This window comes from Clinocottus analis, unplaced genomic scaffold (assembly GCF_023055335.1).
Source record: "Clinocottus analis isolate CAN_PGR_092001 unplaced genomic scaffold, fCliAna1.0.p SCAF_11, whole genome shotgun sequence".
Classification (NCBI taxonomy): Eukaryota; Metazoa; Chordata; class Actinopteri; order Perciformes; family Cottidae; genus Clinocottus; species Clinocottus analis.
In genome coordinates this window covers 14,633,618-14,647,179 of record NW_027175832.1, presented here as the reverse complement: position 1 = coordinate 14,647,179, position 13,562 = coordinate 14,633,618, and the positions used below count along the sequence as shown (strand labels likewise).

The window sequence follows — 13,562 nt, the reverse complement described above, 5'->3', positions numbered from 1 at the left end:
TGTGTGTGTGTGTGTGTGTGTGTGTGTGTGTGTGTGTGTGTGAGAGAGAGAGAGAGATAGTGGAGGAGACAGGAAAAGGAACAGCATAAATGGATCAATACATATAAAATAACTAGATTGCGCAGGCTTTAATGATGGAAACATGTCATCATGTGTAGGTGGAACAGAATGGGTGATGTATGAGCTGCTCTCTGTCACATTAGTGCGCTCTGCAGCCGCACCAGTCACATCGTCTTGACTGTGTGTTGAGTAGCTGAGACCTGTCTTATCTTCACCTCATAATGCGCAGGCGTGATCCTATCTGAGCCTTGCACACAAAAAAAAGAAAGAAAAAAAAAGCTTTTACCATCTGAACTAGACGTCGTGTGCGCTGCTCTTCGTGTGGCGCACAAACGACTGCTAAAAAGAAAATATATACATATATATATATATCGGTATATCTATATTTTATTTGTTTTGCAAATCACGTGGAAAATACAGCCGGGACATGAAGGTTTCACTGGTCGCTGATCTCTCCTCCGAACAACACTATTCAACCTGTGGATAGTGAGGAGCGCGCCCGCGGCCACCGGCCAGTTCTCCGGTTATATCTGGGACGCTCTGCCTGCAGCCGGCTGTCCTGTGCGCGTCTTTCCCCGGTCTACGTCGGCGTGGGATCCACTCTTCCCTTCGACCCGAGCCGTGAGCAGGTATTCAGTTTATGAATGGCACTGACATGGAGGAAATACCGTTTCAGAAAGTCAAAACCAGGCGGAAGAGAAGTCACTGTCCGACGGGCGTCCCCCTGACCACCATCGCGTGCGAGGACGAGTTTGACTGCAAGGAGCTCGAGTCCCTCTTCCAGAACTACAACCTGAAGCTGGAGCAGACGTCCACTCTCAAAGCCCTGGCCGTGCTCATCTTCATGTCCTCGACGCTGACCGTGGTGGAGTTGCTGTCCGGCCCCAGCCTCACCATCTCCAAGGGGTCCCACCCGGTCCACTGTGTCGTCTTCGTCTCCCTGTTCATCGTGACGAACGTCAAGTACCTGCAGGTGACTCAGCTCCAGCAGATCGTCAACCTGGCGCTGCTCTTCGGCTTCACCTTCTCCTTCCTCTGCTGCCCCTTCTCGCTGGGCGCCATGGGCATGGAGCCGCCGACGTCCCCGGAGCAGGGCGTGTGGCAGCTCATCCTGGTCACCTTCGTCGCGTACGCGCTCCTACCTGTGCGGACGCTCTTGGCGGTCGTGTTTGGAATAATGGTCTCCATCTCGCATTTGATAGTGACCGCCACTTCTGTCACGGCGAAGACGCAGAGACTGTGGAGAACGGTGCGTATGTATGTGGTGACACACGTTGCGCCCTTTTGGTTGTTGGTATGTTGCCTGTATGGTGTAGACTCGCGCAGTGAAACGAAACCAAGTTCAGCACCGAGGACAGCTCCCCGTGGTTGCGCTTGATGGAGTTTGGGAAGGGTCTGATCACGTTTGACAAAAGTGTAGTTCTGGGAACGTTAAGGGCACCAAAACAATTAGATTCAAATAAATTAAGTGCAGTTTTTGGATCCAAAAAGAAAAACACTAGATTGAAGAAGACTTGATCTTGTGGGCAAACACAAAATGAGACAGTGAATGGTTTGTTTGGTCACTTTCCCCCTCCTGTAAGTGAGTCTCCATATCATTTTACAGAGGTTTGGTGTCCTGTATGGGGCCGTTTCTGGTGATGCTTCTGTATACCTGTACGACCCCCCCCCCCCCTCACCCTCCCCAACCCACACACACACACTGACCAACCCACCCTGAACAATGAGGAAAAATGAATGAGCCAAGCAGTCTGCTTGTCCATGACTGTTTTCCATGGGGATGTGATTCAGGCCCAAAGGAGCTGCCTGGGAATCAGAGTGACATCCTGCTAGCACCAGAAGTAGGGCAAACAGCGGGGCCCACACACACACACACACACACACACACACACACACACACACACACACACACACACACACACACACACTATATATGCTTCCGTTATGGAAAAAGAGGGCACAGTCATTCATGTCATTTCCGAGCCGAAATAGAAATTGGTGCGCCTCTCTCTGTGCGTTCATATCTTACACCCCCAGTCACAATACTCCCACTTCTGACTGACTGTCATCAGGTGTGAGGAGGAGAAGATATGTAACATCAGTCAAACCCCTCTGGGGGAGATGGGGGGGGGGAGGCGGGGCCTCCTCTGCACAAGCAATATGACACAAAGATTGTGCGCTTGGTAGGAAGCGAAATTGAGACGCGATTGGTTCATTGCGTCCTCGCACGTTATTCACACGGCAAGCGTTATTTGCAGAGGAGAGTGTTCCCACCTGCATGCAGCGGCTGTGAGAGCTACCTGCATTGCCAAGTGAAGGACACTGCTAGCTGCACTACCAGAGAGGGCTAATCCATTAAGCTGAGAGATGAGCTGTGTGGCATGGCGTGACCTCGCGCGGCCCTGGGCCTGGTTGGTCACCCACCTATAGGTGCCGGGCACTCTGCCTGTGGCTCAGTCCACCTGAAATAACTTACGAAACTTGGAGCGAGCGTGGGATATTGCTTGAAAAAATGGGATATCGCTCGTGCCCTACTCTTCAGCCGTCTGCTCTTATTCTTTTGAGTGCCCCGTTGTGCTGCTGCAGCAGAGAGTTGGGAGTAATACACATGTCACATGGCATTAGTTTACAACCTTGCTTGTAGCTTTGATTGGACACTAAACAACCATTACATTAAATCCAGAGCACAGTAAGTCACATACTGTCTGCTATAAATAGTGCCAGGGAGTTTGTTTATACCGTTACCATTCACAGTGATAATAGCCTGCCTTATTTAATAAAAGCCCTATTGCACAACAGAATAGTACAGATGTACATATGAAAAATCATATATTTTTTTTACATAGTCAACGCCAAATGTAGATGTTGGGTGAACTCGATGTAGGAGTGACGATACAGCACATTTCGATCAGTTTTTGCCATCTCAGGGTAAAATTGGGGTTCGCTACGGCAGAAAGGCGGAGGAGTGTTCTGCGCCGCTCGTTTCAAACGTCCACATTTACTTACTGGAGGTTGTGAAGTAACTTGAGCAGCGTTTGAACATGTTGATGTTTGCCAGCGCTGCTGCCGAGCACAAAGACAGACTGCCGCTGCCAAACACGCGATCCATTATTCATTGGACTGGGAAACAAGCCTGTCTGTGGCAAGAGGAAGTTAGTTCAATTTGAGAGTATGTCTTGTGAAACTTTTCACATATTTTTCTTTTAAATAAGTGAAGTGAAAAGTAATTGGTTATAGATTTTTGTGTGTCGTTGTGGGAGAGCTATCCAGTGGAAAACTCTCATGATGAATGGACGAAGACATGAAGAGAATGAGTTCCTTTAATCCTATGAACATACAACCACTGCCCCGTGGTAACAGCTTGCTGGTGGACACTGGAGGTAGATCTTGTTTGGTTCGGATGCGAAGTCTTAGCCAGCTGACCTCAGTCAAGTAGAAAGAAAAGAAAAGAAAACAACAACACTCTTTTCTCAGTGTCCCGGACAAGGTTGGAGCGGTCATGCTGCTGTGCATCTGCTGTGATGGATGAACCAGCGCACGGGTTCTCAGCCACTTTAATGTTGCCCGCTCCAAAATAAAGAAACGTTCGGCCCCTCCACCCTCTCATCCTTCTCTCGGTACTCCGAATGCAACAGCATGGAGAATAGTGAGAATATTATTCTGGTCAACGCAACTTTGTTTATCCGTGTAAATAAAACCTAAGCACATTTTAGATAGGAAAAGAGAGATACTGAAATCTAATTAATCAAAAAACTCAACTTTAATAATACAGTTAAGGGTTCAATGGTTTAACAAACAACCACAAATGTTGAATCTAAAAAAGACACAAACTGAAATGAAGCCACAGAAAAACATATCTGACTTAATGGGACTCATTTAATACTTAAACTTTTCAAAAGCCCCTTTGAGGTACCTATTCCTCAGTTATTGGACCTCAGAATTAGAGGACACAATGTCACATCTGCAAGTGTACATGCATATATGCAGCTCTTTCACTAAATACACACATTTAAGAAGGTACCAACACACAAACAAGCTTGCAATTAGAATACAAATCAAATCCCTCTTAAGCAGTAAGGAGTATATAAAGCGACACACATCTCTTAATGAGTCCCTAATACCGCACACGTGTCTTTGACAACTGTACGAAATCATTTGAAACAGTGTGATTTTCTGTTCCTTTTTTAATATAAAAAAAATACTTCTTCCGATTGCAGTTGGTTGCCAACACAGTGCTGTTCACCAGTGTCAACCTGTCAGGGCTGTTTGTGCGCATCCTGACAGAACGAGCCCAGAGGAAGGCCTTCCTGCAGGCTCGCAACTGCATTGAAGAGAGACTCCGCATGGAGGACGAGAACGAGAAACAGGTACAGGCACCTGTGCATTGCTGAAACTATGGGTAAAATTAGATGTGCGTCTGCCCCCCCTCTCTCCTCCATCCCCATCCTCCCCTCACCCTCTTGTGCCGTGAGTCACTTCAACACATTATTCATTTCGACTAGATTTCATACCTTTTTGTCTGGCACATTTCTTATCGCTTCTAACACTTTGTCCTATGATAACTTTGCTGTGTTTGACTGTATGAATGTATATTTGAGCTTACTTTATCTGCTTTCTCCCTCCCTTTTTTGTTCACATACACACACACACACACACACACACGCACACACTCACACGCAGGAGCGCCTGCTAATGAGTCTGTTGCCCAGGAACGTAGCTATGGAGATGAAAGAGGATTTCCTGAAGCCCCCAGAAAGGATCTTTCATAAAATCTACATCCAGCGCCACGACAATGTCAGGTAGGATCCTCACATGGACCGAACACAGCCGCAGACCAATCCCGGTGGTGATTAAATCCCTCTTGGATTCACTTACCCAACAGCACTTTTAACCGTGGTATTTGGAGATGCTCTCCGCATGAGAGACTTTCCAGCTGAAATGATGGAATAAACGCTGTCCCAATGCATTATGGTGCATGCTTAAAAAGAGGAGAAAAGGGACTGAATAACTTGACCAAACATGTCGTTTGGAAAGAGCACCGAGGGCTACATAATGTGGTGTGATCCGACCCAACAGTGTCCTGAAACATTAACACGGCCCCAGGCCGCAAAACTGAAATATTTAATTCCTCTCAGTGAATATCAAGGGTGAGCTTCCGACTCACTCGTTTATTATCAGCCCCCAGAACGCGGTCTCCAAAGACGCCTTCGATTTGTTTAATACGGGTGGGCAATTTTGTTAGAGAAATGGGCAACAAGGAGCAAACCCAAATATGGTCATATTCTGATTGCGCTGCGGCTTATATGCCAGTGGTGCATATGCCAACTTGTGGGCCATCATATCCTGGCAGCCCACAAGGGAAACGAGGCTTTCTGAGTTAGGGTGCCTACTGGGGAATATAGAGAAAGACAGATAAAGCAAAGCTTAGTGAGGAGGAGATTTCTCTGGCACTTATCCAGTGTCTCGCTTTGAGAAGTTACAGAAACTCCTTTTTTTTTTTCAGAAGACATCACCTTTCCTGCCTCCCAGACATTTTTTACATTAACCGCACCATCTGTTTACCAATTGTGTCCAACATTTGTGAGTGGACTGGCCCTTCCTGGCCATTTCCTGTCTTTATGTCATTCATCGTAGTCTAATATACAGTGTGCAGGGGACAGTGGCAGTATTCAGATCCTCTGTGGAGCCAGGCGATATGGCCGAAACCTTGTCACATGTGTATCTGCAGTACTCCTTTGAGCCACAAGGGAACCGCCAATCTGATAACTGTAGCTATACCGACGACATTGCATCGAACAAAAGGTTTCGTGCACATTCTGATTGTTTTGCTGTTGACAGGTTGAGCTGGATATGTTTCCAATAACACACGCATGAAGCAATGTTATGATTTGATTAAACGCATATCTCTTCAAAGATGTGTGTTTTACCGATCCAAGATGATATACACGGTGACGTGGCAATGGCAGCAAGAATGTGAAGGAACGTTTATTTACGGACAGATTCGCTCTTTGGCCTTTTGTGAGCCGGCGAGTGATGGTTTGTCAATAACCAAACCATTTCTTTCTGTCCTTACTATGATCCTTCTTATCATTGTTCTTCTTCTTTACTACAATGGATACATTAGCAATAAAGTAGCGTTTTGAATGCTGTAGCCAGTCACGAAGAAACTCATTTAACTACGAACACAAGTGTTTGTAGTTCAACAGAAGCAAAAAAATAAAAATTTGAAAACGTTTGAATGTTTTTTTTTTAATGTAAAATCTTTATCTGAAAAGTTTGCTACAGTACTCAGACAGCTGTAGTGGAGAAGAAGTTGCAATAAATAAACCATCTCGGAACAGTAAACTCACTTATTTACATCGGCCAGCGTACATCTGCAGTGAAGACAGTGACTCCTGCAGCTGCAGTTGACTGCCATTGACCTTTCGACCCCATTTTTTCGCTCACGTTTGAAACCCAGACGCTCTCCTTTCACATCACCTCGCTCTGAAGATCTCCTGCATCACGCTCCAACACTCCCTTTGTTTCCTTTTTCTCGTCTCCTCCTCCTCCTCCTATCCTCCGTGCTCTCGGAGCAGCAGGGAGGCTTGAGGAGAAGAGTTTGCTTAGCCCCGGGATTACGTTGCTACAGGGGATTAAATGCAATGGAGACTAAATTCTTGTTGCATAACTGCGTGTGCGCGCGCGGTGGTTATATATGGACACATCTCGGTGGAGCTCTGCTGATTGCTTCTGTGCCCTGAACTCCTTCAGATAGCGCCACCCCTTCGAGAGCGCTCTAGACTGGATGCGGACGTGATTTATGTGATTTGGGTGGACTGTAATTAGAAAGTAAACATTGTGGCGCACAATGTACTGTTGGTTTTCTTCATTATGCTCTGAGACTGCAGTGTTTGATCTGATTAAAACCCAGCCACAGGGATATTGTAATAATCACTCACGAAAGAAAGACAAAACGACAAGTAACAAACCTGAAGTTTACTTAACATGATATGTGGGACCTTAAAGCCCCAGGTTCACATCTACACTTTCATTGTTTATGACGGTTGTAGTATAGTAACTCATATGATAAAACAGATATAAAATGCTCCTGAGCTGAAAACAACAGTGAGTATTTTTTTGGGAAGACATTTATTTACAGTAATTATTTCAGAATTGTTTCCTGGTTTGTGAAGTCACGTTTTATAAATTGCCTTTTTTTTCTCATTTATATGATTAAAAATGTGAAAATAGCCACGGATTATAAGCCTACACCTATTAAAATCCCACCACTCTTCTAATCAAAGACCTTTCAGTCTTAGCATCTCTTATATAATCCAGTCTTCGTTTTGTAATTCACAAGCATTCATTGCCACCGTGTCTATTTCTAACATTCCTTTTGACGCCCACACACACATATATAGCAAATACAGGCACAAAATGCGAGTTAAAAGACTCCCCCCCCTCCTCCCCTCTTCAATGAAGGCATTCCGCTTACAAAGTAGATGTAATGTTGCTCACTCACACCATCACGAAGAAGTTGTACTTTAACCTTTAGAGAAATTTGTTGTGAGCATCCTGCACACCCGTCTGCGTCGGCCCTGTTATTGGCCCGACGTCAGCACATACACAGCCCACATACTGCAGCTCCAGAGGGGCCCATCCAAAGTTAACCCTTGAGTTGGCTCGTGTCTTCCGTTACGTGATTAAATTGAAGCCGTGTCTGCCAAAATAGCAACAGTAATGCCTCCCACGAGGGAAGGGGAACAGGAGATAATTGAGGGAATAACTTTCCGCGAATATGCGCCATTGGAGAGGAAACAATGGATGAGGTGTGAGGGAGGTCGAATTAGACAATATTATTAGACGAGCTGTAGTCACCACAGGAAGAATCATCAAGTATTAATCGTTTGTATTGTTGGGCTTTGGCTTGCTGAGGATGGTAGGGAGTACAGGGTCAGAAACCTGAGTTGGCGATGAGGTTTTGACTTTGACCAGGGAATTTGGTCCACTTACAGGAGGTACAGGAGGTTTGGACTAACTCTCAGCTGTTGCCAAGAGTGCTGCAGCGTTTGTTTTGAAAGTTTTTGCCGGAGGACATTCAAAATCAGATACGGGGGCTCCCAGTCTGAGCTTCCTGCGCTTCTCAGTGCCGAGAGTGCCTTCGATGTGTGAGATTACTCACGGAATTCTTTTCCTGATGCATCTGCAAAGTCTGTGTCAAGCCTCTCTGGAAACACTTCAAATTCACATGTGTACATTTTGCACGTGGCTGTTCAAATACAGTTTAAATGATGCAGATATGTATATGTACAATATAGCTATGTATACATAGATCTATTGTACATGTACATATGTATATATCAAAACTAATGCAGTGGAGTTGAAAATAAGCCCCAGATGTTTGTGTTATTAACTGAATGCTCAGCACACTCCCCACATTCATATTTATCTTTATGATTTAGTCCGCCTGTCCTCGCACACGTGGACACGGCTCCTTATTAGCAAGTAAGCTTATATGTATTCCTGGATTTATGTACCTGCATGATGTGCTGAGTGGGACTAGTTCCTCATGATGGGAGGGTATTTAATCATAAACATTTGAACATGAAGTTACGAACATAACATCTGTGGCTTATTTAGAATTCTTCAGCTTTCATATGACCCATTTTTTTCTATCTTTTAAAGATAATTTTGGGGGTATTTTTTTTGTCTTTATTACAGCTACAGACAAACAACAAAGAGAGAGACAACGGGTCGCACTCGAAAGCACCCTGACCTTAACTCTGTGCGGAACACAGGCCCCACTGGCCGTGCATGCGTCACATTAAGGTGGAGACAATAGTAGGCATGTGGTTTAAATGAGGTAAACACGGCCAAAAATAACCGAGCGCAGTGAAGTTCACGTTGGGTCACGAAAAAGGGACCGTGCCCTCAATGGGATTCTCCCTGCAGCACGTCATGACTGGTTTATGCTTCCTGCGCTACATGTAGGAGCGCCTGGGCGCTTTCACTGCGAACCTGTTTGGTGTTCGCTTCAAACCAACTCAGGTCCATTTTTTAGTTAGTATACGGGTTTACTTGGGCCGGTGTGAAAGCTGTCGATTGAAACCCTGGTGGCGACCAAGGAAACGGACCGAAACCTTTTCAAAAGATGGGTCTCAGTTCGAGGTTTGAAAGCTCACCAACCCACAGCAGCTATGTGTTTTTTAGCACCATTTCACAAACATATCCATCTGCTGGTCATGAAATCTGTTCACGAAATGATCTTATTGATCTGTATTTACGGCCACGTATACAAGCGTGCCCGCTTGGGTTTTTTCAATGATTAATAGGTTATTATTAATAGTCCAGTAAAAACTGTATGACAGCGATCACATCCCTTAAGCACGTGTTCGTCAGTGTGAACAGGAACCGCAGCAGAAGTCCTACTTTCCTTAAGGTTCTTTCCATAAAAATACCCCAAACATTTGTATGCCTGTATGAAACATTCGGCCCAAATCTAACCGAACTACCGGCAGAAGGAAATAAGTTGTAGCCTTGAGCTGAGTTGCAATTATATGCTGTCACACAACTCATTCATCAGCTTCCAGTCCAGTATTCGTCTCGAGCCATTATTCTGCTGTTTCTTTTTGCCTTTTTGAGGGACGCGTGCTTGAAAGCAATAAAGCAAGTGGAGAGACGATTCACACAATGCGGTCTCGCGAAGGCGCGCTTGAATGTTAAGCCCTGCAGTCGTACGGGAAGCGCCGGAAACGGCACAGTCTGCTGCCTCCACGTGTCAAGTAGCCACGCAGATCTCATGAAGCAGACGTGAGCGGAGACATGTCGTCACATGCATGATTCTGTGAACGAGTGCACTCGCGATCGTCCTAGAAATGTGTGTGCGTGGCTTCTTCCTCACCTGTGTAATATTATCACATGAGAGAGAGAGAGAGAGAGAGAGAGATAGAGAGAGATAAAGAGAGCGATGTAGTGCTACTGGGCTATTTTTAAAAGCAGAGCTCTGAAAATGATTAGCATAGTTCAGTTCACGTAAAGACACACAGAAAGGCCTGATGATCGTCTCCAAATAGAACAACAGGATTTCAACGTGTCGTTTGCATCCTTTCTTTCTTTCCGCAACTGCTAAAATAAATAGTTCCCTTGTGAGAATACGGTTGGATTTTCAGCTGGCTTTTGGGCGATTACCTAAGGTTAGGGGACTGCGAAATGAAATTTCTTGTTTTTTTCCATCAGCTTGTCTGAGTTTACATTCCCAGGTCTTTGAAGAGAGTGACAGAAGGTTGGAGACGTTTGGGTAAAATGATAATCGGCAGTTACTTTAAGACGACTCGTTCAAGGCAGTTTACGAGAAATGGTTTTGGGATCCGGAGCAGGCATGAAAACAAATATTGTCGTGTTAGCTTGAGGGATTAAATAACTGGGCACCAAAATGAATTTGGTGTTCATCCAGCGCTTTGCTTTATTTTTGGGTAATTCAATGCGCACATTGAAGATGCTCCGACTGCATTCGCGCAATCATTTCTTTCCACGGATGAAATGCACTGTACCATCGGCTCAGTTCTCTGCAGAGTTTCAGTGAATTTAAGTGTTTACACTGGCACAGTCTTTAACGTTTCAAATATGGGTTGGCCACAGATGGTTGCTGATTAAAACACTCGCGAAAGTGTAATCTATTTCCCCTCGTTACAGTGACATCTGCGAGGCGACAAAACTGACATTTCGCAGCTCCCCGTTAAGAGATCCAGGCCTCTGTCACACCGTGAAAACACCAGCCCGCATGCCGGCAACAGTCTGCCGTCAGAGCGAGAGCAGACATGCGAGTTGGACAGGACAGTCAGAGTATGACAACTAATCCCTTCAGGAAAGTGACCTTTCCTCCAGAGCCTGTTGTCAAGTTACAATGAAACATAATGAATGAGATAATCAGTACAAATCAGTAACGCCACAGAAAAACAGAAACGACCAACGGTCAGGATGCAATGTCTAAAGTCAACCTGATGTGTAAAATCTTTGGTAGCACTTTATAACAAATGCACACAATTTAGCACGAGTAAAGCATTAATAAACAATGAACTCATCATTTATCAAGCATTATTCCAACACACAGTTTACACAGTACATGTTTAATTCTTGATTAATGAGCTTGGGTTTTATACTGATGGATTCCCCCGTTTGCAAATTAAGCATTCAGGACTTGAGGATGAATAAGATAATTTGTAATAGTGTTAGTAAATGATACACAAAAAAATGCTGCAATTCTGATTAATTTACAAAGCACCTATAAGCATTGTCTCACAGCTACCAGAAGTCTCAGTTATCTTCTCAACAGTTATCTTCTCAAGTGATAAAGAACATTATTATGATGGTGCTGAGGGGCCACGCCCGTCAGTGGCACGAGTTTTCAAGTTTGTTGGCACATAGCTACACATAATTGATCACGCTAGCCATGTTTAGCTCGTTAGCCCGTTAGCTCGTTCGCTAGAAACACTGTCAGAATGGAATAGGGCCTCATTTAGCCAGGCAGCAACCTTCGGGGTCTGAGAAGTGAAACCAATGCTGAAATGCGTGCGTGTATGGTCTTAATCGCAAGTTTCAAGTCTTCTTCAACACAAGATTGTTCATTTCTAAAATTGTGGAAAGAATAGACAATAAAGCAGTGTATGGATTGGGGCGTGGCTACCTTGTGATTGGCAGGTCGCAAATAGTTCAATTCACTTAATTTCAGTTAAACCTTTCACAAATAATCAGTTTGTGAAAGGTTTTTACAGCCAAACTGGAGGCTGGTTGACGTTAGGGTGACTATGTTGACTTCTGATAAACAAATCTGAACGTATTCTACTCGGCCAATCAAACGGTTGTGTATTCCGGTCATTATCGAGTGAGAGACCGGGAGCGAAGACCCAACAGTTGGAGAATCACGTGATTCAGAGAAGTTATTTCACATGGTGTGCTTGGAAAAGAGAAAAGTGGACAGCGAGCCCAGATCCTTTGACCAAGAACGGACAGACTCTTGTTTGTTCAATCTTCCCACGTGCCGCTCAAAACCAGTGTGTCTCATCCTCTCAGAGGCTGTGGCGATTATTGAAAGTGGCAACGTGAAGCGCCACTAAGAGACAAAGCACAACTTTTGAGCAAACAATCCCACTCTGTGTGTCTATATATATATATATATATATATATATATATATATATATATATATATATATATATATATATATATATATATATATATATATAGACACACACATGCACATTTTGTTTTATCTATGAGCCCAATAGAAGCAGAATCCTATCACATTCATTCACTGCCCAACAATGATGTTTACAGAGAGAAGAAGCAAGTGGTCCCTTCACACATTTGTCTTTTTAGAAGATAACAATGTTATGGATTTCTTGTCTTTTTTGATTGACATCGCATTACCTGCGGGACAATTATTTCTAAAAAGAAGTGATAGCTTTTGATTTGAAGAGTCACATCTTTCAAAAGCTTTCTGTTATGCATTCTATTACATGTTTTACTTCAAATGAGAGAAACACATTTAAGTATTATTTACAATCAATTACATTTGAAATCAATGACAATAAATACTGTTGCGATATTACCGGTAGTCAATTGAACTGTCTTGACTTGATTTGACAGCAATCGTTGACTCCTTGCAGGTGTTGATACAACTGTTGGCTACCTCAGTACATATGGCACTAAATCTTAGCGCTGGACATTCTTGAGATGTCCGGGACCTTTGCATGAGGACATTCTCTCTAACTGGACCTTGCTGAATATTGATTGAACAACCCTGCACTAGATGTTAGTTTTAAATCATCTTAGTTTATGTCAGCACTTGTCACACACTCGAACCAGCGTTAGCTGTCATTGCTTCCTCATTGTTTCTTCCATCGCCCAGTTGTGGTAAGGACTAATAACCAACAACAGATAACGTCTGCCTTCAGTAAGCTGTGAATCCAATGTAACTAACATGCAGAGTCACTGAGCAACAGACGGAGCCCTCAAATCACAGATGGAACTAACGGCTAAAAGAGGCGGTGAACAACATTAGCCCCCCTCAGCCAGTTAACTGCTTGTGTGGCTCTTGGAACTGCAGTGATACCAATAACTATTTTAGTGCCCGCCTACACAGATACTGGACCAATTGCATTAAAGCACCGACAGTCGCAAACCGAAGATCCGTGCCACCTGCAGAGCATTAAAGAGGTGCTATAACAGCAGAGAAGTAAATTAATCGTAACGTTTCTTCTTTTTTGGATAATTGCGATTCTGACTAAATCAGCACACAACTCCAAACAAAAGTGCTGATTTCACATCGGTTTTTCTTTTCTTATTCTAATAAAATAAATGTTCAGTTCCATTTTAAACCTCAAGCACTCTCCAGCTCAATTTAGCAACTGTGTTTAGCAACTGTGAAAAGGGAAAACAAGTTTCACCAGGTGAGGTGACAGCGCCTTGATGGTTGCAATAAATCCCAGAATGGCGGTTCACCAGCTCCTAACAGGACATGTCT

The 13,562-nt window shown here is 44.2% G+C and overlaps 1 protein-coding gene across 4 annotated transcripts in view; it reads left to right on the top strand.

Annotated features, from left to right (window-relative positions):
- Positions 1 to 222: 222 nt before the first annotated feature.
- The window catches only part of LOC137779621 (adenylate cyclase type 1-like), a 34,200-nt gene continuing 20,860 nt past the window's right edge, over positions 223 to 13,562 (top strand). For all 4 annotated transcript variants that reach the window (XR_011077076.1, XM_068567686.1, XM_068567676.1 and 1 more), the window contains exons 1-3: positions 223 to 1,309; positions 4,278 to 4,427; positions 4,741 to 4,859. Coding sequence is in view for 3 of the 4 variants with exons in the window: in XM_068567686.1 (XP_068423787.1) it covers positions 701 to 1,309; positions 4,278 to 4,427; positions 4,741 to 4,859 (878 nt within the window). In the remaining variant the exon portion in view is untranslated. The remainder of the gene's footprint in view (positions 1,310 to 4,277; positions 4,428 to 4,740; positions 4,860 to 13,562) is intronic.